General features: G+C 36.9%; 1 protein-coding gene across 1 annotated transcript in view; it reads left to right on the plus strand.

Annotated features, from left to right (window-relative positions):
• The window catches only part of LOC306855053 (eukaryotic translation initiation factor 4 gamma 3-like), a 59,180-nt gene that overhangs the window by 15,030 nt on the left and 18,986 nt on the right, over positions 1–25,164 (plus strand). The window contains exons 4-12 of the mRNA XM_079393470.1: positions 297–389; positions 6,663–6,695; positions 17,434–17,607; positions 19,508–19,619; positions 19,853–19,959; positions 21,329–21,511; positions 23,904–24,000; positions 24,100–24,813; positions 24,904–24,989. Of these exons, the coding sequence (XP_079249596.1) occupies positions 297–389; positions 6,663–6,695; positions 17,434–17,607; positions 19,508–19,619; positions 19,853–19,959; positions 21,329–21,511; positions 23,904–24,000; positions 24,100–24,813; positions 24,904–24,989 (1,599 nt within the window). The remainder of the gene's footprint in view (positions 1–296; positions 390–6,662; positions 6,696–17,433; positions 17,608–19,507; positions 19,620–19,852; positions 19,960–21,328; positions 21,512–23,903; positions 24,001–24,099; positions 24,814–24,903; positions 24,990–25,164) is intronic.

Here is a 25,164-nt window from a genome sequence, read left to right on the forward strand (position 1 = left end):
ACAGGTGCTGTAATGATCCCACGACTTTCTCACACACACACACACACTCTGGACAGATATATATATATATATACACACTCCACAGACACGTTTAAATAAACTCTGTTGCTGTGGATTGATTGGAGGTTAATGTATTCATCAGGGTTTTGTCTGACAAAGAAATGAAGTCAGTATGCACACACTCAGATAATGATGAGCTCTTGCTATTTTGTATCCTGTGCTGTGAATGGAAACTATATATCATGCTTCAAAAGGAAGTTGCCTAACCTTTTCGCTGTCGATGATTCATTCCTTAGCCTCCATATAACCCAGCTCAGAATGCAGGCTCCGCCCCTCTGATGTACTCACCACAGACGCAGCCAATGAACGTACAGACACAAACTCGGCCGGTAAGCACTGCATGTACATTAAAGGGGTCATGCAATGCATTTTTATCTTATTTGTCTAAAGTTTCCTGAGGTGCACTTACTATTTCAGGTCATAATTTAGGTATAAATAGTCATTTTCTACCCTGATTTTAGCCCTCTGATTTGAACGCTCTGCCGGAATGGACGTATCTGCTGTGAGGCTTCAGTATAAATGCCCACTGCTATGATTGGCTAATATCTCTGCATATGATATGAAGAGCAATGAGCATTAAATGAGCATTACATGTGTAACTCTCTTGAAAACTTTTACTGTAACAGCCGCCAAGATTAACTAATTGTGAAAGTGTTGATTGTGGCATTATATTGAATATTATTTATATTGCTATATAAAATAATCACAGTGTAGATATCAGATGGTTTTCAATCTGCTAACAGTTCAATCTGCTAACATCTGTTATCAGCACATGTTCAAGTATATTCGTCTCTTGTCTCTTGAGAATATGCGCTGTTAATGCAGCATTAGAAAACTCCATCAGTTTTTTTTTTTACTTTCACTTTCTGTATGACTGAAGTTAAGACGTTCACCGGCATAACTATTGCGCAAAGTTTACACGTTGCTGTTGTGATATCCATTGGCTCGCCTTCATGGTTTAAAACAGAAATATTTCCAGTATTGCGACGTAACTGCAACCCCCCATGCATATGTATCTTAAACGCAGGGATACATGAAAGAGGAATCAAATCGGTATGCCGCGCTGTCTGAAACACGTCTCAATTCTTGTGCACGCTGTACTGGCACACACCCGAAGTGTGCACAAGCATAGAGACGTGTTTCAGACAGCGCGGCATACCGATTTGATCAACTGCAATACGTTTAAGCCCTAATAGCCTATATGACAGATCAGAGCAATCTTTTATTTACTAATTTAACATGAAATCGTCAAATTGCTACTCGATACCAATCTCATACAATGAAAATACAGAATAATTAGAAAAATCATTTACACACAATAAATAACAGAGCGTCATATCTATACACATTTTCCTCCCGAACGTTCTCGCGACCCGGTAGGAATTCTTCCACGGCCCGCTAGTGGGTCGCGACTCGGTGGTTGGGGACCTCTGGTCTAGTGAACACTCAGTATTGATTTTTTATGAGTTCAAAGAAATCTTAATTTCCAGGGTAAGAGCAATACCCTTTTTTTTAAGGTATAGTACTACTCAGAGCATGTAACAAGATCGAAATCGTTAAATTGACTTTGTTGCAAGCAGGGAATCAGAAACAAATTCTCATATGTATTGTGCACAAAGTTTTATTAACTAAATCACAAACACATAACTAGACTAAACAAACACATACATATATATATATATATATATATATATATATATATATATATATATATATATATATATATATATATACACGCACACACACATACACACACACACACAAATCACACATACATGGTACATGGGAAGGGTAAGTGAGACTGGATGAATGAAACCGGACAGAAACAGGGGAGACTGAAAGAACCATCAGTCTCTAATTCAAAGCACAGTATACGATAGCTTACAACAAACCTCTGTGTGGTGCAGGGAACGATACTTGCATTTGGATGCTTGCAACGAGAGCGAGAGTCCTGTGAAGCTTCTGAAGAAGGTCTGGATCAGGGCTCGCAAAATTTCAAAATCTCCGGTAGCCCTTCGGGCAGGTACTCTTCAGATTTTGGTAGCCCGAAAATTAATTTAACTAGCCCAAATAAAATAAAGACCATAAATGTCAAACAAAAACATTTTCAATACACAAATATCAACGAATATCAAGGAAAGAGTTTTATTTTACTATTTACAAGGTATCTTCAGAATTCTTAAAAATCTATTTAAGGCAATTTTAAAAATGATTTCTAATACCATTTAACGTATTTAAAGCTAAGGCCGTAAAATCTTCAATTTAGCTGTATCAAATTTAAGGACCCGTGGGAGCAATGTTCCCTCAATTTTTGTTTCTTGCTGAGCAAAACTTTTCTCTATTGGGCGGACATTTCGGGCACCTGAGCAAAAGCATTCTTTATACCAGACCTGTACAGCGCACACACAAAAAAGTGTGTAACTTTTAACTTTAATGTGCTATTTATATTTGATTTGACCCTTGATGTAACTAAATGATGTATATTTTAGGTTACCTGAGAAAACATTTTTACTGTACAATACACTGCAGTTCAAAAGTTCGGATCAATACATTTTTTTAAAGTGTTTCTTATGCTCATCAAGGCTGTATCTATTTGATGAAAAATACTGAATATTATTTCACAAAATAATATTGTGAAATATTATTGCAATTGAAAATAAATGTTTTCTATTTTAATATACTTTAAAATGTTATTAATTCTGTGAAGCAAAGCAGTATTTTCAGAGTCATATGATCCTTTAGAAGTCATTTTAATATGCTGATTTTTAATCAATGTTGGAAACAGTTGTGCTGCTTTTGAATTTTTTTTTATACTGTATTTTTGGGACCTGTGACATTTAAAAAAAAAAAAAAAGTTAAAAAGAACAGTGTTTAGACAAAATAGAGATTTAGTTACAATATAAACTATTCAAAAGTTTGGGGTCAGAAATTTTTTTCTTTCTTTTTTTAAAGATACTTCAAAAAGGTTTAAAGAAAGTTAAATAAACTTTATTCAGCAAGGATGTGTTGAATGGATAAAATAGATAGTAAAGACAAAATATTTCTATTTTGAATAAATGCTGTTCTTTTAAACTTTTTATTAATCAAAGAATCAAAGAAACACTGATAATAAATCAGCATATTAGAAAGATTTCTGAAGGATCATGGGACACTGAAAACTGGAGTAATGATGCTGAAAATTCAGCTTTGATCACAGGAATAAATGCTATTTTAAAGTATAGGTATTAAAATAGGAAACCAATATTAGAAATTGCAATAATATTTCACTATATCACTGTTTTTTTCTGTATTTTTGAAATGAATACAGCCTTGATGAGCAAGAGACTCAAAGTCAAAGACTCAAAAACAAGGTCAGTTATTTATCAGGTTTATAATATAACCCTAACATAATATATTATCAAAACAAACTATTTAAACTGATAGAATAGAATAGAATAGAATAGAATACAAACTGAAGCAAAACTTAAGCGGAGATCTGTAATTTAAATATAAAAAAGTGAACATATGAATTCTTCTATAGCTGTCTAAACATCGTTATGAAGTACAGTTTGTACAATACTCTTGTGTGTGACAGATCATGTTTCAGAGTTTTGTTACCGTTCTTTGCCCATCCTCCGTTATTTCCAGTTCTTAATCAAGCCACTCTTCTTTAATACATGAGGACGTTTTATTTCACATGTCATTGCGTTTGCGTTGTCTCTCGTGTTGAGCGCACCGCAACCATTGACGTATTCAGTTTCTACAGCGACTCATTTGGTGTATCGTTCTCTTTCTATGAAACCTGTAAACCGCATTCACCGGTTCTAACTCTGTCGTGACAAGCTCTATAGCAGTTTGCCCGAGCATTGCTATTCTTTCTCGTTTACAGGCGGCATTCAATCAAATGGCTTCCCAACTAATTTTTGTGTGCGCGAGGCACATTATTTCACATTATTTCTCGCGCTCAGCTTAGAGGGAGCACTGCGTGGGAGCCCTGCATTTAATGTAGCCCATCGGGCAGGGCAGTGATACATTTTGGTAGCCTGACTGGAAAACACAATAGCCCCGGGACGTTGGGCTAATGATTTTGCGAGCCCTGTGGATGGTTCCATTCGATGGCCGAAGTTGCAATCTCTTGAAACTCAGAGGTTGTTCTTGACTCTGTTGCATGCATAAAGCATGCATAAAATAAAGCATGCATAAAACAAAATACAATGCAAGAAACACTATATAAGATAGTTAAAATCATACACACAATGTCCTGGGATGCATGTTTATCTGTAGAAAGGTTTGTCTATGAGTGACAAGGGGGAAAGTTTTGTTTGTATGGGCATTGCGTGGGTTTCAGAAGGGTCCGTTCTTACGGCACGTCACATCTCACATACTTTTGAGCAATAAAACGGTCTTATCAGATGGTTGCCCTGGTAGCTGAGCCCTTTAGGGTGCTCTTTCAGGGGGAAGGGTCCATAGACCCTCACAGATTGTTTGTTGAATGAGAGGGTTTGCTGGATTATACATTAAATATAATGAATAAATGTGTGTCTGATTGGTCCAAATGGTACACTACGAACAACAACAAAAATAAACCCTTAAAGGGATAGTTCACTCAAAAATGAATATTCTGTCATTAATTACTAGGGATATAACGATATTATCGCGATAGCAGTACTCTCTCTGTGTCATCTTGGTCACATGATGATATAAAACGATAGGTTTTCCAGGCAAAAAGTGTAGTTTTTAAATATATTTAAACTTCTTATTCTAACATAAAAGATCTTTAAAGTTGTGTTTTGGGCCATTATGCTTGGGCACACTATGTGTCAAACAAACTAAATTCGAAAGCACAATATGGCTTATTCCCTTCATCAAGTCTGTTTTTGTGCGTTTCAAAGCGAAGTCTTCGTTTGGTTCATATCGTACCGTGAACTTCATATCGAGAGATTTTGATATTGTTGCACCCCTATTAATTACTCACCCTCATGTCGTTTCAAACCTGTAAAACCTTTGTTCATCATTGTAACACAAATTAAGATACGTTTGATGAAATCCGAGAGCTTTCTGACCCTGCATAGACAGCAAAGGAACTACCATGTTCAAGGCCCAGAAAGTTGGTTAAGAAAGGTAGTAAGGACATAGATAAAATAGTCCATGTGGCATCAATAGTTCAACCGTAATTTTATGAAGATACAAGAATACTTTTTTGTACAAAGAAAACCAAAATATTTTTTTATTAAATTAGTTGTCACATGGATTATTTTAATGATGTCCTTACTACCTTTCTGGTCCTTGAACATGGTACTTGCATTGCTGTATATGCAGGGTCATAAAGCTTTCGGATTTCATAAAAAAATATCTTGATCTTTCATAAATCATTTTAATATGCTGATTTGCTGCACAAGAAAGATTTCTTTTTATCAATGTTGAAAACAGATTTGCTGCTCAATATTTTTGTGGAAACCTTGATGCATTTGTTTTTCCTAATTCTTTGATGAAAATAAAATTTAGAAGAAAAGCTTTTGTAACACTTTATTTTAAGGTGTCATAATACAGAGTAATTACCTAATTAAGTACTTAGTAGTAGTCATTGTACTTGCATGAAACAAAATGTACTTAATCATGTAACTAAGTTATTGAACAGCCTGTAATTACAGTTTGTAATTCTGTAGATGTAATAGGCAGCTACTGTTACACATATGTAACAGACCGAGTCTGTTACACCGCTACTAGTACACTTAAGTACAATCTTGATACAATTTATTTTAAGTAGCTTATGCCTGTGTAATATTCTGTAATTTTACTATAATTAGAAAGGTATTACATGTATTTAAGCTGTGTACTTGTGGGTTAAATCAAACTAAGGTGTAGCTGCATAAGGTGTACAGATACACATGAAGTACACTTAAGTACAATCTTGATACACTTTATTTTAAGTAGCTTATGCATGTGTATTTACATTTGTAATTACGTTGTATAATGTCTGCCACACATGTAACAATCTTTTGGTTACACAAGTTGCTGTGTAACAGACTCGGCCTGTTACTTATGTGTAACAGTAGCTGCCTATTGCATCTATATAATTACAAACTGTAAGTACAGGCTGTTCCATAGCTTAGTTACATGGTAAGTACATTTTATTTCATGTAAGTACAACGGTTACTGCTAAGTACTTAACTAGGTAATTACTCTGTATTATGGACACCTTAAAATAAAGTGTTACCAAGCTTGGATTTGAAGTTGAAATCTTTTGTAACATTATAAAGTATTAATTCCTTTAAAAATTCATACTTGGCTCACCTCATTAATATATAAAAAATATATAAAAATTAGGAGTGTTACCGTGAGGTTGTTGGACTTGATAAGTCCACTTCCAGAATAAAAAAGTTCCTGATAAGTGGACTTATTGTGTAAGTGCCAGAATCAAGCCAACTTCAATCATTAATATTAAGACCAGCCAATAGGACCACCTGCTGACATGTCATACAACCCTGCTATGCTGCTCTTGTTTCATTTGTAATGGAAATGCAAAGTTATTCAAGGTGAATAATCTTTTATCCATGCTGTCTTGCCATTCTCTCTCTTCTTTTCCTGCTCCTGATGACCTTAAAACATGCTGCCATCTCTAGTTTGTGACGGGGCCTCGGCCGACCCACCATCAGGTAAATCCCACAGACCTATCAGACACTTCTTAAGAAGCTTCTCTTTTTTTAGCCAATTATAACGAATTATATTATTGTATGTGTAATATAAACATTAACATTATTTTCAGGGGCGTAGCCATCATTTCAAAAGTGGGGGGGACGGAATGTCTAGTGTTATACCTGTTTTTTTTTTGTTGTTGTTGTTTTTTTTTCAGTTAACCCTTGTCTAATTGACAGGTTTTATTTTTAATCATACCTTTTTGCTTAATATGCTTTATGATTATATTATTATATATGATTATAAAATAGAAGGAAAGAAAGATAGAAAAAAGAAAAAGAAAGAAAGAAATACAACAGCTTGTCACTGGGACAGTACCCTTAAAAGCACATCTTTGTACCTTATTTACCCCAAAAAGTTTCATAGTTGTACATTACGGTACATATTGGTACTCTAATGTACTAATATGCACCTTTTTGAGTATAAGTTACAAAGATGTCCTTATAAGGGTACTATTGTTTACATATTTCAGATTGTATTTTGTGTGTGTTGCATGTACAGTACATGGCACACAGTAATGGATACTTGCACATTCACATACTACTTTATTCTGTTTTGTTCTATTATACATTAGTCTGATTAGTCTATGTTAAAAGAAATATCTTATCATAGACAATGCTGTAAATAATCTTTACCTCTGAAGCCTCACTGAAACCTTCTGTCTCATTTACTCCCTCTGTCTATAGCAAATAAAGTAGTGTTTGAAACATGTACATACAGGGAATAGTGACATACAGAAGAAAATAACACATTAAGTACACTGCTGGACAATAACCAGTCATTTGTATCCTAAATAATTTTTTAACACTTTAGAATGATAAACACATTCACTATTAACTATGCCTTTTGCCTCAATAAACTCTTCATTTACTGCTTATTAATAGCTTGTAAGGTAGTCATTGTAGTTGTTAAGTTTAGGATTATGGGATGCAGAATATGATCATGAAGAATACAGAATTAATATGTGCTTAAGTGCTATAAACAACCAATATGCAAGCTAATAATTACCTACTGTAGTTAAAAATTATAGCTGAGAAGTTGTTCATCATACTAATGTTGTTTTTTATTTTTCTATATTTGACTAATTATGTGTTTTTTATGATTGGTCCATATATAATCCTACAAACACTTGTGTATTAATAGATTTTATACAATATAAAAACAGCCAGGTGTTAAAAGCCACTCTTCTCACCTGTCACTGTGTCGTCCTGATTCTGCTAACAAACCTAGGCTGACTGTTTCTGGTTCATTCTTGACAACAGATAAAAACGTAAAGATCACTAATGACAGAGCACCCCTAAATGAAGATCGTCAGAGCTTGCATACTTGATTGAAATACATCATGTAGAATTGGCAGTGTCACAATGCTGCAAACGCTGTAAAATCTCAGTTCAACATTATCTTTATTCTTATTTGAAGGGTTCTGATAACATACATACGTGTTAAAATAAAAGACGTTACAAAAGAGTTACGGAAAAAATATACTGAAAATAAATAAGTGCATGTTTGTCCAGGCAGCTTTTTATTTCTCCATATAATGAACATCAAAACTTGCTAATTATTCAACAAGAGCAATAGGCAGAGTCACTGAACACCATGCAACACTATTCGGATCCCACATGACAACTTACGCTGCTTGACTTCTTCGTAAAAGAGAAGTGAAGAGTTTAACTCATCTCGACCTCTAATGAATGATGGATACAGCGCGGGACCGCGGGCGCGAGCCTGGGCCTGTCGTGACGTCACAAACTGAGTGACTGATTGCTATGGAAACGAAAACGTCATGTATAAATTATCTTGTCTCTTTGAATTTTAAATCATTCTGCATTTATATACATTGCTCCATTAAAACCTCAACATGTCGAGAACACAACTGTCCGATGAAAAAGTGCGGGGGACGACTTTACTTTTTATAAAAAGTGGGGGGGACACGTCCCCCGCGTAATCTACGCCCCTGATTATTTTCAATGCTTGCATATTACGACACCTACTGTATTCAGTTTACTACAAATACTCCTAAGTAATAGCTCAACCAGTGAGTTGAGTTTGGTGATGCTTGTGGTGCAAAAATGACACTCTTCAGCTTTATGAACCATTATGATTAGACATGTATTCATATTACATATTCATGTGTTAGCTCGACTGTGTAACGCGCTCCCCGTCCTTGAGAACCAGACATTAGAAGTATCTCCTCTGACTCATCCATTTCTTGTCTTTTCTGAAGAAGCGTCTTAATGATGATGTTTTGTATTCATGTTATCTGATGAGCAGATGTGAGATGAAGACTGACGCTGATTGCTAATGCTTGTCAAGGCTGTTAGTGCACCTTTTATTAGATGAAATACTTCAGTGTTACTTTCCTTAGCAGAAACATTGTTGTACGTGTGTGTAGAAGAATTGGGCTTTTGTCAGTCGTAACCAAATGCATTCAGAGGTCATTAAGATCATTAGAATGAAAGTTGCTTTGGGCAGCTTTACACTTGTCTGTACATGCATGAGTGTGTGTGTTCCAGATATTCCATCCTCTGTGCTTTGGTGTTTCATTACAAGGAGAAACTTGTTTGTCATTTGTTGCTAATGATTTGTTTATGCGTTTTGCGTGTAGCCACAAGCCCATGCGAGAGCATCCACAAGCATCTGACCTCTAAGGACAATTCTGTGACTTTCTGCCCCAACCTGCAACATGTCTCTCTCTTTCCAGTAACTTAAATTTATTTGCACTAGAAATAAAATCACAAGAAACAGCAACAATACTGTCACAAACTATAAGGAAAGCCTTAAGGTGCTGTCACATTTGCAAACTTTTGCCGAGATTGCTGCAAGAGCTCCATTATTCATTGTCAAGTGTAGCAATTAATGAAGCTCACACAGAAGTGAACATTAGTGAACGTGACGGATTCGTGTGACCAACTCGCCCTCACACAAAACTCCTGATAATATGGATTCCTATTGAGATGACCAGATTTCGTCTGTGAAATTTTGCAGAGCAGTTGTAATTTCCACTAGTGATCAACCAATATTGATTTTTTTATTACCGATACCAATTATTTGCATGTTTATGTGCCCGATAACCGATATGCAGAACCGATATTTATTTACTGTTATAAATTAAATAAATGACTGCGTAAAGTAAGTCCATACTTCACTTTGGTTTTTCCTCCTTTCAGTCATCTTAACAAAAAATGTTTTGAGAATTAGCAGTCTTTCATGCAGGGCTCTAGACTCATTCTTCCCACTGATCTCACTTTTGCGACTAACTTTCTCAGTTGGTCGCACGAGCACATAATTTGGTTGCAATTTGTTTGTTTTGTTTTTTGTTTTGTTTTTGCTACAACATTTGATTAATCAATACATGCTGATGAACTTTTATCATAGTTTATAGTTATATGATAATGAAAGTGTTCAACATTCAACTCGTTCTTTTTCATCGGTATTGTTTGCGATTTAAATTTTGTGAACAGCAATTCCTTTTTTTCGTGCGCTTTCACTTTCAAATTTGCGATCTTGGTGTCACATTTTTACAAGAAAAGGTAATTGTCTGTTTTGCTTATATCTATACACCTTTCACTTTTTAAGACTAAAACAAAAGATGGATTCATTGTTATTCTTAATTAAAAAGCACAACAACAATAAAACAGTACATTGACAATGACAAACTAGCTTACATAACATTTACCAACAAAAACGAATAAGACGAGGCATGGTATAGGACACATCACATGCTGTCTTATATACCGAGTATATTACAGAATGTTTAGCGAACTCTGAGGAAGCAAATAAATATTACTATATATATTTTTTTAATTAAGGAAAGCCTCCATAGCATAACGTGAGTTAAACAGCAAAGATAACAAGCTTCTCAAAACGAAAACAGAAAGAAAAGTAAAACTAGACTGGGTGTAGCTGACAGGACTTGCATGTTTTTTCTACAAGAACACCAGCATGTTCACCTTCTCTGGTTTAAGAAGCGGTCTTTTACTTTAGTTTGAAAACAAAAATCCTCTGTTGCGCTCCGTCCGCGACGTGCACCTTCACGCTCGTGCTGACGCGCCGAGTATAAACCAGGCTCTACCCACGAAGCGCTCGCGCTGAAAGCGCCTCTCTTCACGTGATCAGTGAAATCTGACTCCTGCTATAATGTGCAGCAGCTCTGCAGCGTGTGTTGTATGAAGCAGATGCTTTGGAGCAGCGCAGACCATGCACTCGTACAAATGCGACCATGACAAATTTTAACTCGCAAAAAAGTACCATTTTGTTCGCAGTCTAGAGCCCTGTCATGGTAAATTTAATCTTCGTATTACAACAATAAAAAATATTTTATTTATAAAAAACTTTAGCAGCAACACTAATATTAGCAGTAAGCAAAATAAACGTAGAATGTCTAATGTTTTCAAATGGAGAAAATAAATAAAGGACAGGAGTCATATCAACTTAATTTTTAACTACAGTTTTAGTAGGTTTATAAGCTGCTTAATAGGCTAAAGAGTGAAGAATAATTCACTGGATAATGTTAATTCACTGAATAATATTCTCTGGAATATAACAAGCATTGTATTTTATTGCATTTCTCAACTGGCATGCTCTATTTTTTGTCGTTCTAAATTATGCTGCTGACAGCGCGGTTTATCTATGCATTTACACAGAACTATAGGCTACTCAAACTGTGATCATTGCAGAGATAATAAATAATTAATTTCCATAGAGTTGTATTAATTTAGATGTTTATAAACTAAATAATGGTTATATAGTAAGTGTTAATACAATTTAGGGTGCTTCAAAAAAGCGAATCTTGTTAAAAGTTACATGCGGTGGCCGTGCTGAGCATTTCTTGAGCATCAACCGCTGAGTGAACTGCAATATGAAAGCTGCTTCACGAGACTAATGATGAGCATATAGACAACAGAGAGAGAATTAAATTCAATGCTTTTCTTTCCAACATGCAATCATTCATGGCTGTATTAATTCATGCAAAGTTACGTCTTTATTGGGAGAGGACTTGACGGATTATCTACGTGACTCCGACTTCACGAGACTAATAGACCACAGAGAGAATTAAATTCAGCGCTTTTATTTCCAACATGCGCTAATTCATGGCTGTGTTATTTCAGGCAAAGTTATATCTTTATAGGGACAGGGCTTGACAGGGTATCTTATTTATCATATTTCTTAGAGCCAAGTTGCATAAACTACATATCAGGCATTTATGTAATACATCTAATTTGTGCATTAATGACTGTAATATTAAATAGTTTACTAACTACAGCAAATCAAGTACCTGCACGCCGCTGTTGTTGTCTCGTCTCCCCTCAGATGCGCTGCAATTGCGATCCTGCGCGCAATTCTCAAAACACCCACAAGATGGCGGCATTTATTGGTGAATCCGATATTACAAAACCGATATCCGTTTATGGAAAAATGCCTAAATATCGGTAAATCGATATATCGGTCGATCTCTAATTTCAACCACACCTTGAGTGTTAAGGTGCTGACACTTTTACTATTGTTTGGTGAATTTTTGCAGACCAAATCAATCACAATTAGGAATTTTCCCATGCAGATATTACAGTGGGTTCAGAATCAGAAAATTGCGTTTTTGTGTGATATGTCTCATGTATCGCTGCATTATAGACAATATACAATGGACCTTTTTTGCCCGCACCTTAATACTTTTTTGTTTAGAGGGGAAATAAAGCAAAAAGCATAACAATGTGCAGAGGTCTGTGAAGGGTTCACCTTATAGAACAGCACTTGACTGTGTAATGTGCAGCAGTGAAAGAAGCTTTGACATCTGTGCTGATGTTAAAAGAGCTGAGTTAAGGTTTCATTTCTCCCCTGTGGCTGCGGCAAGTCCCAGCTCGCTTCCACTGCAGACTGGGTAAAACTGATGCCTACAGGCCATTAGAAAACAAACAGAAATAGGAGAGAGCGGAAAGGGAGTGTCTCTCTCTCTCTCTCTCTCTCTCTCTCTCTCTCTCTCTCTCCCTCTCACACACACACACAGAGAGCAGAGGCTGGAATAGTTGGCTGGTGTTGAATGTTGGTCAGAGGAAGGGAAATAAAGAACATATAGGTCAGAGCTTCTGTGGTGCATGATGAAAGATTTTTTGCATGTGTGATATATATAAATATATATATATATATATATATATATATATATATATATATATATATATATATATATATATATATATATATATTTATATATATATATGCATGCATGCATGCATGCATGCATGCATGCATACACACACACACACACACACACACACACACACACATTAATTTTAATATATGGATATATATTGAATATATTTTAGGTCAGTGACCTTTTTTAAAGAAATAAATACTTTTATTTAGTATGGATGCATTAAATTGATCAAAAGTGACAGTAAAGACTTTATATTGTAAAAAAAAAAAATCTAATTAATGTATATAATTATGTATATTAACAATATAACGTTATGTATATTAATTTATATAAATGTTCTATGTGAATATATTCACATAGAACAGTTATTTTAAATTGTAATAATATTTCACAATATTACTGTTTTACTGTATGTGAAAACTGTATGTTTACTGTATTTTGATCAAATATATAATGCCTTGGCCTTGTTAAAGGGATAGTTCATCCAAAAATGAAAATTCTGTCATTAATTACTCACCCTCATGTTGTTCCAAACCTGCAAGACTTTCTTTCATTTTCGGAACAGAAATTAAAATATTTTTGATGAAATCCAATAGCTTTCTGACCCTGTATAGATAGCAACGCAACTACCACATTCAAGGCCCAGAAAGGTAGTTAGGACATCGTTGAAATTGTTCTTGTGACATCAGTGGTTTAACCATAACATTATGAAGCTACGAGAATATTTTTTGTGCACAAAAAGAAAACAAAAATAACAACTTAATTTAACAATTTCTTCTTTGACGCGCGTTCACGAGAGTACCATGGCGTATGCGTGCGCATTCCTCTGCTTGCATACAAGGCACAGCACATCTGGGTTCTACATCAGAACGCCGGCTCCTGCATCAGCAGCATCACAGGCATGCGTGATACTGGCGTGAACCCACGTCGAAGACTGGCATGAAAGACTGACAAGAAGTATTCTCGTAGCTTCATAAAATTACAATTGTCACATGGACTATTTTAACGATGCCCTTACTATTCTGGTCCTTGAACATGATAGTTGCGTTGCAGTCTATGCAAGGTCAGAAAGCTCTAGGATTTCATCAAAAATATCTTAATTTGTGTCCTGAAGATGAACGTGAGAGTGAGTAATAAATAACATTTTTGGGTGAACTATCCCTTTAAGTAAAAATGAAAAGTTGTATGTTATTTATATTGTTGTTTTTCTTATTAATCCATAATTTACTTGCAAAATGCCCATAGTTACAGAATCACCCTAATATATAGGTGCATCCATTTGTTTCATTCATTTCATTTGTCTCACTCTCGTATTTTCTCTCATGCTCTCTAATGCTCTTTTCTATCCCTTTCATAGATCTACAATCTCTCATGCCCTTTTTCTTTCAATCATGCATGCCCTCTTTCTCTCTCTTTCTGTCATTCAGATACATGCATTCATTCTTATCTCTATCCCTTACAAACACACAGACAAAAAGTCTCCGCTTGCATCCCTCCCTGGCATTTCCACCCCCCCCCCCCACTTACACTTGTACGGCATTGTGACAGTAGTTAGTGACAGAGTGGTCTTCGTCCCAGGCTGCGCTCGATCCCCTGTCGGCCTGTACGAGAGGAAGTCACAGTGAGAGGAAATCACCCATTACACACACACAGCAATGTTTGTTCTCCAGTGTTGGTCTTCTGTTTCTTTTCTTTCTTGTTTCCTTTGTCAGGTATCTGTTTTCACCTTTGACCCAAAGGTCTATAAACCGATATTTATGACAATGTTTAAAAATTATTTTCTAAAGTATTAAATACTTTAGCCGTTGTTTCCTTTTGTCCTTATGCAAACGGAGTGTACTGTCCTAATATATGCCATAGATTTAATTAGAGAGCTGTTCCTCTAAGCAAGTTGTTTTAGTTTCAGAGCTTCTTTTCAGCTACTAGTGTGAGTTGCCCCAAAATGCCCTATTACACGATCTCACACATAGTGCATCCATTTACTGTGAAGCATGCCAGTCCGGTCCCTTAACCACATCATTTTGATAGGGTACATAGTGAAACCCAGCTTGGGTCAGTCTTTTATTTTCTGTGTATTTAACGAAATCAACTCGTCCAGTTCTTTCTGAGCTTTTTGATAGTCACATAATGATACATTCTCTTCAAAGAAGAGCACAACTCAAGTGTCAACATCATGTTTATTGGAGGACTGACACTCTGAGCACAGACACTAATACGAAATCTCCTTCTGTGGTGTTAAATCACTTTTCAGCCTCCCATCAAGGGGCGTCCGCTGTATTTATTGTTCTTGGCTTTGGGAAATCTCTCAGAAGCTTGCTTAATGATAGGTTTGAATTATTCTGAGCCATGTTGTTGGATGTTTTTAGGTGTACCTGAGCCATGTGATTAGGTTGGATATTGTCTAAGGGAGAACTGAAAATAGCCTTTTGCCTTGGAAATGGTGGCAAATTGTGGAAATGTATCCACAAAAAAGCGCGTCTGCCGCTTTAAAGTTTTGGGCTCATTATGGAAGGATTGATTCTGATTGGGTGTCAAAGTTTTATCGTTCATCAGCTGGAAAAAAAATCATTCTGAATGTGATTCCAATTATATGTCTCTCTGTGCATTTATCGCTATAGTTGTGGTGTGGACTCTGCTATACTTTAATATTGAGAACGATTTTTAGTACAACATCTTTATCGTTATCTTTATAGTTATCGTCCTTGGTGCGAAAGGGCCTTAATAGTTACTGAAAATTCAACTTCACAATCACATGAATAAAGTACACTTAAATAAATACAAAATTAAGAAAATATATTTAGAAATATTTAGAAAATATATTAAAATAGAAAACTATTATTTTTTAATTATAATATTAACACCTAATATTTTTTTGTTTGTTTGTTTTTTTGAAATCTTGAAAAAGATGGAATGGAATAAGCTTCTAAGCAGGGGCATAATAATCAACATTTTAGTGTAATGGATTTTTTTAAAGTTGTGTATGATGGTTGGGGCAAAATGGTGTGAAATCACAACATCTAGTTCATGGAATCCAGCATTTTGCTGAACCTGTTTTCTACTGAAACTATTTACAAGAGCAATCATCTGTCTGTTGTGACAGACATCCTGGAGCGAGTAGAGCACCAAAAATCAGCAGTAGATTCTAGAAAATAATGTCCTTTAATTTCTCCACTAGGGCTTTCAAATAAACCTGGAGATTCTGCTTAATAACTGGAACATTGCTTACAACAGGCAATCTGAAGTTTCGACAGTAGTTGCAATGATATTTATTGTTAAAGGTGGTGAATTTGTACATTATGCTGCATTGATGGATTTGGCTTTAAATAGGATGAAGTAACAAATGACATTTCTCAGAAAGACTTTTACTGTCCTGACTATTGGGACGCTATAGCAAAACATAATAATAACCAAAATAACAATAATAAGGTCTGGGTAAGCCCAAAATATTTAATTATTGCAAATGTACTCATTCCACAAAAAAGCTATGAAATAGACACAATTAAATGTCTAAATATATTATAATCTATAATGTTTTTTCCTTACAATCATTAAGGGATTAAAAATGTATCCTATTGGAAGAATCAACCACACAGACATTTCAGACTTTATTAATCCTATGAGAAAAACTGCAGATGGTGTTGCATATAGTATGTGTTCACACCGTTCACACCAAACATGATAACTATAAAGATGACGATAAAGATATTGTTCTAATAATCTTTCTCAATGTTAAAGAATAGCAGAGTCCACACTACAGCTAATACTATAAAGGCATAGAGAAACAATATCGTTGGAATCACTTTCAGAATGATTATTTCCAGTTGATGAACATTAAAAAATTGACTCCCAATCAGAATCAATCCTGCTGTAACGAGCTCAATAATTTAAAGTGGCAGACAAGCACAGGCTTAGAATTAACAGACGATATTGTTCGCTGATGTGGACGCTAATATTGTTATCTTTATAGTTCTTGACCATGGTGTGAATGGGGCTGTAGAGAGAGGCAGAGAGAGAGAGGTCACCTCTTGCTCCAGTGCTGCCCGGCTGCTAGTGCACACTGACAGGGTTTGCTGAGGTAATATTTGCTGTGCAGAGTGAGAGAGAGAGAGACAAATAGAGGGAAAGCAGTGGAGGAAGTGATGGGGGAGGGGACGACTCCTCCAGCAGGCATGCAGTATTCTCCCGATGAATAAACCGTTGTGCCAAAGCTGTGCCACCACCCCATTACAACGGAGAATGAGAATACTGCTCATTTCTTCAGGCTGCTGTGTGTGTGTGTGTGTGTGTGTGTTCGCGTGCTTATGTTTGTTTCATTGTGTCTGTTTGATGAGCAGAATTGATATAATTAATCTCGCTTGTATGATCACTGCTGTTCCAGTGTCTGAATATCAGATTGTCAATTAACTGCAAATTCAAGTGCCTCATGATTTGAATACACTGCCTGACAGACACAGGAGAATGTCCTGAGGTGAACTGACTTGTCAACACTGAATTGTTTCTCTTCTCTCTCTGTTTCTGCTTAACTCTCATTTCTTTGACTTCCTCCTCAGTTCCTCCACAGGACTCAGTTACAGCCAGCACGGCCTGCCCTTCCTACCAACAGCCCCTCCATTCGGCCGGGCTCACAGACCCCAACTGCTACAGTTTTTTCCCCCAACCAGCCCATCATGATGACTATGACTATGCCCTTTCCTACCCAGACACACCAATACTACATTCCTCAGGTAAAGTTACAGTGAAATCACCAAATATGGATTGTATACACAATAATTTCAGGCTTCCCACAGAGATGGAAAACCCAAAATATCATGGAATTTTTAAAAGGAAAGATTTATCATGTTTTTAATGCAATTTTACTCAATTTGCTTTATATCCGTTTCATTATTTAATTTATTTAAAAATAAAACATGAATGGGGTGTTTAAAGGGGTCATCTGATGCTCATTTTCCACAAGTTGTTATGATTCTTTAGATCTTAATGAGAAGTCTATAACATACTTTGGTTAAAATTTCTCAGTGGTAGTGTAAAAAACACTCTTTTTACCTTGTCAAAATCAGCCCTTTTTAGAACGAGCCATTCTGTTGCATTTGCCTTTTAAATGCTAATGAGCTCTGCTCACCCCGCCCCTCTCTTCTGTGGGCTGACGAGCCGTAATATATACTTTAGCCGCGAAAGTTGCTAACTAGCACGGTATTAAAAAAGCAATTTGCAAAGATGCATAAAAAACTTTTATTTCATGAAATATTGATTAAATATATTTATATTAAATGTTTATATACAAACATATATACTAAGTATTAAGTATTTTCCTGTCATTACTTTAAAGGGGTCATATGATGCAATTTCAAGCTTTCTTTGGAGTGTTACAAGCTGTTTGTGCATAGATAAGATCCCTGAAGTTGCAAAGACTAAAGTCTCAAAACCAAAGAGATATTCTTTATAAAAGTAAAGACTCTGCCACGCCCTCCTAAATCGGCTCATTCAAACACGCCCCCACATGTCTACGTCACGGTGTGGGAAAATTTGCAAATCACCGCCCAATTGTATACGCAAAGAAAGAGGGTGGAACTATTATTCTCGCTGTAGTATTGTTGCTGCCACTGGCACCATGTCCTGGAATGCTGTGTTTCATTGTGAAAGCTGAAGTACTTTGTTTGCTCTTCCAAAAGAGGACACAACTAGAAATCAGTGGTTAAGTTGTATTTACAACACTGTTCCAGAACAGTTCAACCCAAATATTGGAATGTGTGCAGTGCATTTTACGGAGGACTATTTTCTGAACCTGGAAGAGTTGCCTACAATGCTGGCTTGCACAAAGGCTGTTTCTATAAAGTGGGGCAATTCCAACTTTGCAAGGACAGTCTGGCGCTTCTGACTAACAGCCTGTAAGTATGTTTTCATATTTAAAGAATTTGCCACTGACCATTCAAACGCGAGTTTTGAGCAGTGTAGAAAAGTGCTTGTTGTTTGTCCTTTCTCCGATTACAAATGCAGACATGGTAATGTTTATGTAAAAAGACAGTACAAGTCATTATAATCAGTAATTATATCCCCACTGGATGCAACAAATGCCTTGTTTATAATGGCTTTTATTTTTTTTGTGTCGTCGCGCTGGGATAAGGCATCACAATACGGTAAGGGACGTAACATTTCCGTCAAACGCTTGAGGTATTCAGCCAATCACAACGCACTGAATAGCTGGCCAATCAGAGCACACCTCGCTTCTCAGAACGATGAGCTTTGTAAAAATCAACGTGTTTCAGAGAGGCGGAGCATAGAGGAGCAACAATAATGTACAGTATGTGGAAAATGTGTTTTTTTTTTTACCTTAAACCACATAAACACATTGCATTACACCAAATACACAAAATAATGTTCTTTTTAGCAACGTCATATGACCCCTTTAAATAAAATTCAGATTGGATGCTTAACAAAACATTATTTAAATGATTTAAGGCTGAATAAAATTTAGATTGGATGTTTAACAAAAGTTATTTGCTGTGTTTGTATAGTAGAAATTAATATAATCGAAGCTCAAAAAATATGAATAAATATCATATTTTCATGCAGTCGTACACATATATAAATATATATTTAAATGAAATTCTCCACCCCTTCTCTCAGTATCGTCATAGTGCACCTTATGTAGGACCCCCGCAGCAATATGCCGTCCAGCCGCCAGGGTCTGGAACCTTCTTCCCAGGACCCGGCCCTGGGGAATACCCTGCTCCTTATGGCAAGTACAGGCCTCTCTATCGTGCACATTTCAGTGTAAGCGTGCTTGCATCACACCCAGCTGGTTCATATTATCTCCAGGTAGTTTCAGTGTGTGTCTGATTAACTAACTGAGAAATGACCCCATTTCCAGAAAGCGATTCACTCCGAGGCTGTTTAGATCTCATGTGAAAGCAACTCACATAGAGACGTGACTCATTTTTTTCCTTCCTTCCATCTCTTTTCCAACAACAGCTGCCGGGCCGCCATATTACGCCGGCCAGACAGTGTACCCTCCCTCTCCACCCATCATAGTGCCTGCACCACTGCCACCTCCACCAACCAAGCGTGAAAAGAAACCAGTGAGTACCTGAAACACCGAAGGAATCCACTTAGTTTTCAATTAATTTTAGACTGATAAGGCTTGGATTTAATCCCAACGGCTCTGGCTAGCAGACCCAAGATTAAATGCAAAAATTCTGTTAAAAGGGATGTTCATCAAGTATTGGTTTTACCCTGGTATTGGCCTTGGCTTTTTGTGTAATTATGTCATGCTAGTCTATTAAATTTCTTCCAGAATTTAAAATGAAAAGTAAGTATTGATTTTGTCCAGGAATGTAGTCAATTTGTGTGCCGTGCAACTCCTGACATATTTGGATCAGACTGTCTGATGTGGTGGTTTTGTTACATGCTGGGAGGTTGGCATAGCCAAAGTGTTTTATCCCACGCCAAAGTGAGAATTAAGCCAACTAGCTATCACCCAGCCTCCTGCAAAATGCCACATACATTTTAAAATAAATCTTTGGGAAGTAACTCTTTAGTATTGGGGTTTAATGATGGGATCTAGAAAAATGGAACCCAGTAGAATGTGTTAAATTTCCAGAAAGGTCTAAGTCAGTGAGCTTGATGCCTTTTTGAAAGATTATGTCTGTTCCATCCAGCCAATTAAAATGTCAGCTCATATCTAAGCATTTTTCAGAGATTGATTTTGAATTCACCACATAAATCAAACTCTCTGGATACAAATGCCTATTAAATATTTCAGTTCTCAAGACAAACAAGAATGTGCTATTGAAAATGCTCCTGTAAGTGAAGTTGTATATTCTTATAAGTATTAACAAATTAAATTAAAATATCATACAGCTTTGGAGTCATGAGTCATTTCTCAAGTAAACAGAACAATGAAACAAATCACAAACATAAAAAAAATTTTTGAAATGTATATTTTAATTTAGAATTATGCTACAATTTTAAAGTTTGGAGCTGGGTAAAATGCTTTTAATATTTTTGAAAGAAGTCTCTTATGCTCACCAAGGTTGATCAAAAATACAGTAAAACAGTAATGTTTTAAATATTATTACAATTTAAAGTAACTGTTTTCCATTTAATATTTCTAAAATTTCATTTATTCCTGTAATGGAAAAGCTGAATTTTCAGCAGCCATTATTCCAGTCTTCTGTCACATGATTCTTCAGAAATCATTCTAAATCACACTGATTTGGTGCTTAAGAAATATTTTTTCATTCATTTTCATAATTTTTTTTTTACTGACCTCAAACTTTTGAACGGTGGTTTAATGAAGGAATGTAAAGGGGAATGTTTTCAACAAACAATGACTTAAAATAGAGTTGGTACTGAAGTACTGGTACTTCTGACAGCCCTCTAGGGAACTGCGATCGACCCGGATGCTTTAGTGAGTTTTTTTGTTATTTTGCGCCATTGTTCTCCCAGATTCGGATCCGAGACCCCAACCAGGGTGGAAAGGACATCACAGAGGAAATTATGTTTGGAAGCCGGAATCCTACCCCTCCTGCAGGGCACCCAGCCTCCACCTTAACCCCACCTGCAGGACGGCCCTCCTCGACACCAACCCCACCCACAGGACACCTGTCCTCCACACCCACCCCTCCACAGGCAAGAAATACATATTGTCCATTGCCTCCACAAAATGACATCACTTCAAACAGGGACAGGTGTAGTCTGAGCTAAAATTAAAAGTAATTTCTTAGGAAAGTGATTTATCAGGTGCCAGAATTTGTTCATTCTCAGTTTTTTTTTTACTTGGAATAATTATTCACTTCAGTGGAGTGCAGTGCTTAATGCATTTAACACAAGTTCATGCGTCATGTGAGTGTTTAACACGTCTTTAATAACTAGCACTGCTTTAAGCTCTCACTACTCATGTCATTGGCTCAGCTGTTTTAAGCTTACCTGTCTAATGCTATTTTCCAGACATGTATAGCCACCCACTACTCTATCTCTCTCTCTCGCTCTCTCTCTCTCTCTCTCTCTCTCTCTCTCTATCTCTCTATCTCTCTATCTCTCTGGCACACAGGGTGTGCATGGCTTAGTTCCAGCTCACACAGTCTGCCCCCAATCTAATCCTTATAAACACACTGAGAGTGTTATGCTGTTGACTTCACCATTATATGTTTATGTATATTTTGGTCTATGGACAATCCAAAAAAAAGGGAATTGATAAAGTGTGTCAACTAGGGTTGGGCGATGTCTACCAAATCGGCATCGGACAATGTCTACAGTGAAACATCGTGATGGACGATGACATCGGGGGGGGGAGGGGGGCAGGGTTAGGGGTGTGCCCGAAGCGTGAATCCGTATGCAGAAACGCATGGAAAACAAATAACGCATTCTACGGAGCGACTAAAGCAGCGGTCCTCAATTCCAGTCCTCGCGTACCCCCACACATATTTTGCATGTCTCTCTTTGTTAACACACCTGATTCAGATCATTAGCTCGTTAGAAGAGAGCTCCGTGCATGAACTGTGTTCTGATTGACATCTGGTCAATCACAGTGTCCATTGCTCCCTACTCCCTGAGCAGGGGAAATCCTTACTTCACTTCGGAACATTCATTCACAGATTTGCACTGCGCCACAGCTTGCAGCGTCTTCACACACAGACGAAACATATTAGAGAAGTGTGACATAATATACCTCTGTAAATAAATACAATTTAAATTCACATCTCGCACACTTCAATGCCCTTTGAATGGAACATATACGTTCGCTTCGAACTGGAATCATGGCGGAATTTCCTGTCGAATAGAACAACGTCTGAAGTGATAAGAGAAACACACAAAATGTGCAGAGCTGGAATTGAGACTGCACTAAAGGGACATGGTTAGCCGCTTGCTTGCAGCCTATTACTTACAGTACATGAAAGTTCTTACCACATACATGGAGTAAGGAGAGATGACTGATAGGACAATGATTAATGATTTGCAGATACTGAGCACCACTGACAAATTTCTAATCTTGTAAAATGTATGGTACTGCTGCTCCGTAGTATAGAGTCCGTGTGATTGCGAATCTCAAAAGTGAAAGTAAAATAAGAGCTCGCATTCGAAAGCGGTTTTAGTGCCTTGCATATTAGTAGCGGTTCCCTGATGCCCGCAATTTATATACAGTATAATTACCCAACATAAATTTAGTTTTTTATCTTCCCATCTCGTAGGCTATTTATTCCCCTTAGGGGTTCCGCAGTATACTTAAATTTCCTTTCCGAACACGGAACTGGGATGTGGCAGATTGGGGGGGGAGGGGGTTATGATCACGGTGCCGGCTCAACATCGTGATGTCTGTCAGCCATCGGCGATGGATTATGGCATCGTCTATCGGCCCAACCCTAGTGTCAACAAGCAGCAAAATGTTTTAGCATGATACTGGCTTTTGATTGATGATTGAATGATACTGGCTGCCACAATCCATTCGCTCTCGACCATAACAAGTGCGAATGACTTTTACAAAAATTTGTGGCAGTCACATATGATGTCAGATGCTAACACCTTTAATGTATACACCATGGCATTGAAGGATTACCATATTAAGAGTTTATTTGCAAAAACCGATAACTCGTTTATTTACTTTTTTTTCAGAAATCACGTTTTTTTTATTGCACATTCCAAGTAATATCAATCAAACTGCAGTTGGGTTGTTTTGATTAAGTAATAATAACGTGAACAAATACAGGTCATTTACAGAATTAAAGTTCATTGAAAGTATGTTTTTTTACATATTAAAAGTTTGTTTTATAGCCAAAGCAGATAACTCCAACAGTCGTTTTTTGGCAAAAGTCCACATTTCATGTTTTAGAGTTTTAAAAACAGTCATTTAATTTTTGTAATCTCCTCAGATGACAATGTAGATACCTGACAAATGTTGTTGTTGTGAATGTGATCATAGATTTATGGATGTGGGCTAGGCTTTATGCCGATAGTCAAAGTTCTGGCTGTGCTATGGGTGACTGATGTGTCTGCTTTTCTTTCTCTCTTTTTTACCCTAAAACAGCCAAGCAACTGTCAGACCCCAGAACAAACGACATGTGTCAACCCACCTCAGAGACTCTCAGAGAACCCTACACCAGTGGATGGCAAACCTAGTTTAGGTAAAACTCCAGACCCAACCCACTTTTATTGACATTTATCTCTTAAGGTATTTCCTTTTATTAATATTTTGACCCTCTCTTTGCACTTGACCTTTATAGATGACAGGCCAAAAATTGAGTCTGGTCCGATAAAGCCTGTATCTCCTGGGCCTAGGCCTTCGGAGTCCACTTTAGAGAAAGGAGATGCCCCAAGTCTTCCATTATTAGCCTCTTCTTCTCCAGAGATGGCCTCTGATGTTCCCTCCCATCCTTCTAGTGGATGCATTAAACCAACTGCTGCGGGAGAACCGGAATTTATTTCTCCTTCAACTACCAAGGCTCAGACGCATCTGGTTAATTCTGGTGGGGATTCTATTCCTGAAACTTCTCTCAGACTCTCTGCTTCACCCTCAACGTCCCTCAAAGTGGTAAATGGCCTTGACGAGTCTCAAGCTCCTTTATCAAGCTACGAAGAACCTGAGGTCGAGGAAGCCCTAAAGATATCATTGTCCCTCGAGGTTCAGCTGCCAACCCAGGGTAAGTCATCCACGGAGGAGTCCAGTCAGGAAGTTCCAGTGGCCTTGGAGGAGCTCCAGACAAAGCACCTCCCTTCTCTAGCTGTACACGTGCCCTTGATCCCAACCGTACAGGCCTCTTCAAGCACCTCCTGCACCACTACTGTCCTTGGACCACCACCTGGTTTGGCACCACTTGTGCAGCCAGTTGTCCTTGAGTTGCCAGAGCAAAACAAGTCCTCGGACAATGTCCAAATAAAGGTCCAGGATGCTTCAGAATCACAAACTCAAAACAACTCTAGAAAGTTCATACCCTCAGGTATTTGTTCTTCATATGATTTGTTATAATTCAAGCAGAATTAAAAGTTCAGATAAACCGTTACTAATTGTATTTTCCTTTTTGTCTTAGCCCAAGCTGTTGCTGTTGTACCAAAGTCTTGGAAGAAACCAAATGAAGATGTTCTGATGGTGGAAACACTGCCGAAGGAAAAGGAGGTGAGATAGGCTATTAGTCTTAACAAAAAAAAAAAGTAAAAGTAAATGAAAACATTTTTGCTGCTTAAAATAAAAATAACATAAGTACCTGGTAAAAACTAAAATTAAAAATAATTTGTTGGGCGTTTTTTTTGTTTGGTTTTGGATTTTCATGGCTCAAAAAATCTAAACTGTT

Source organism: Barbus barbus (genome assembly GCF_936440315.1).
Source record: "Barbus barbus genome assembly, chromosome: 35".
Classification (NCBI taxonomy): Eukaryota; Metazoa; Chordata; class Actinopteri; order Cypriniformes; family Cyprinidae; genus Barbus; species Barbus barbus.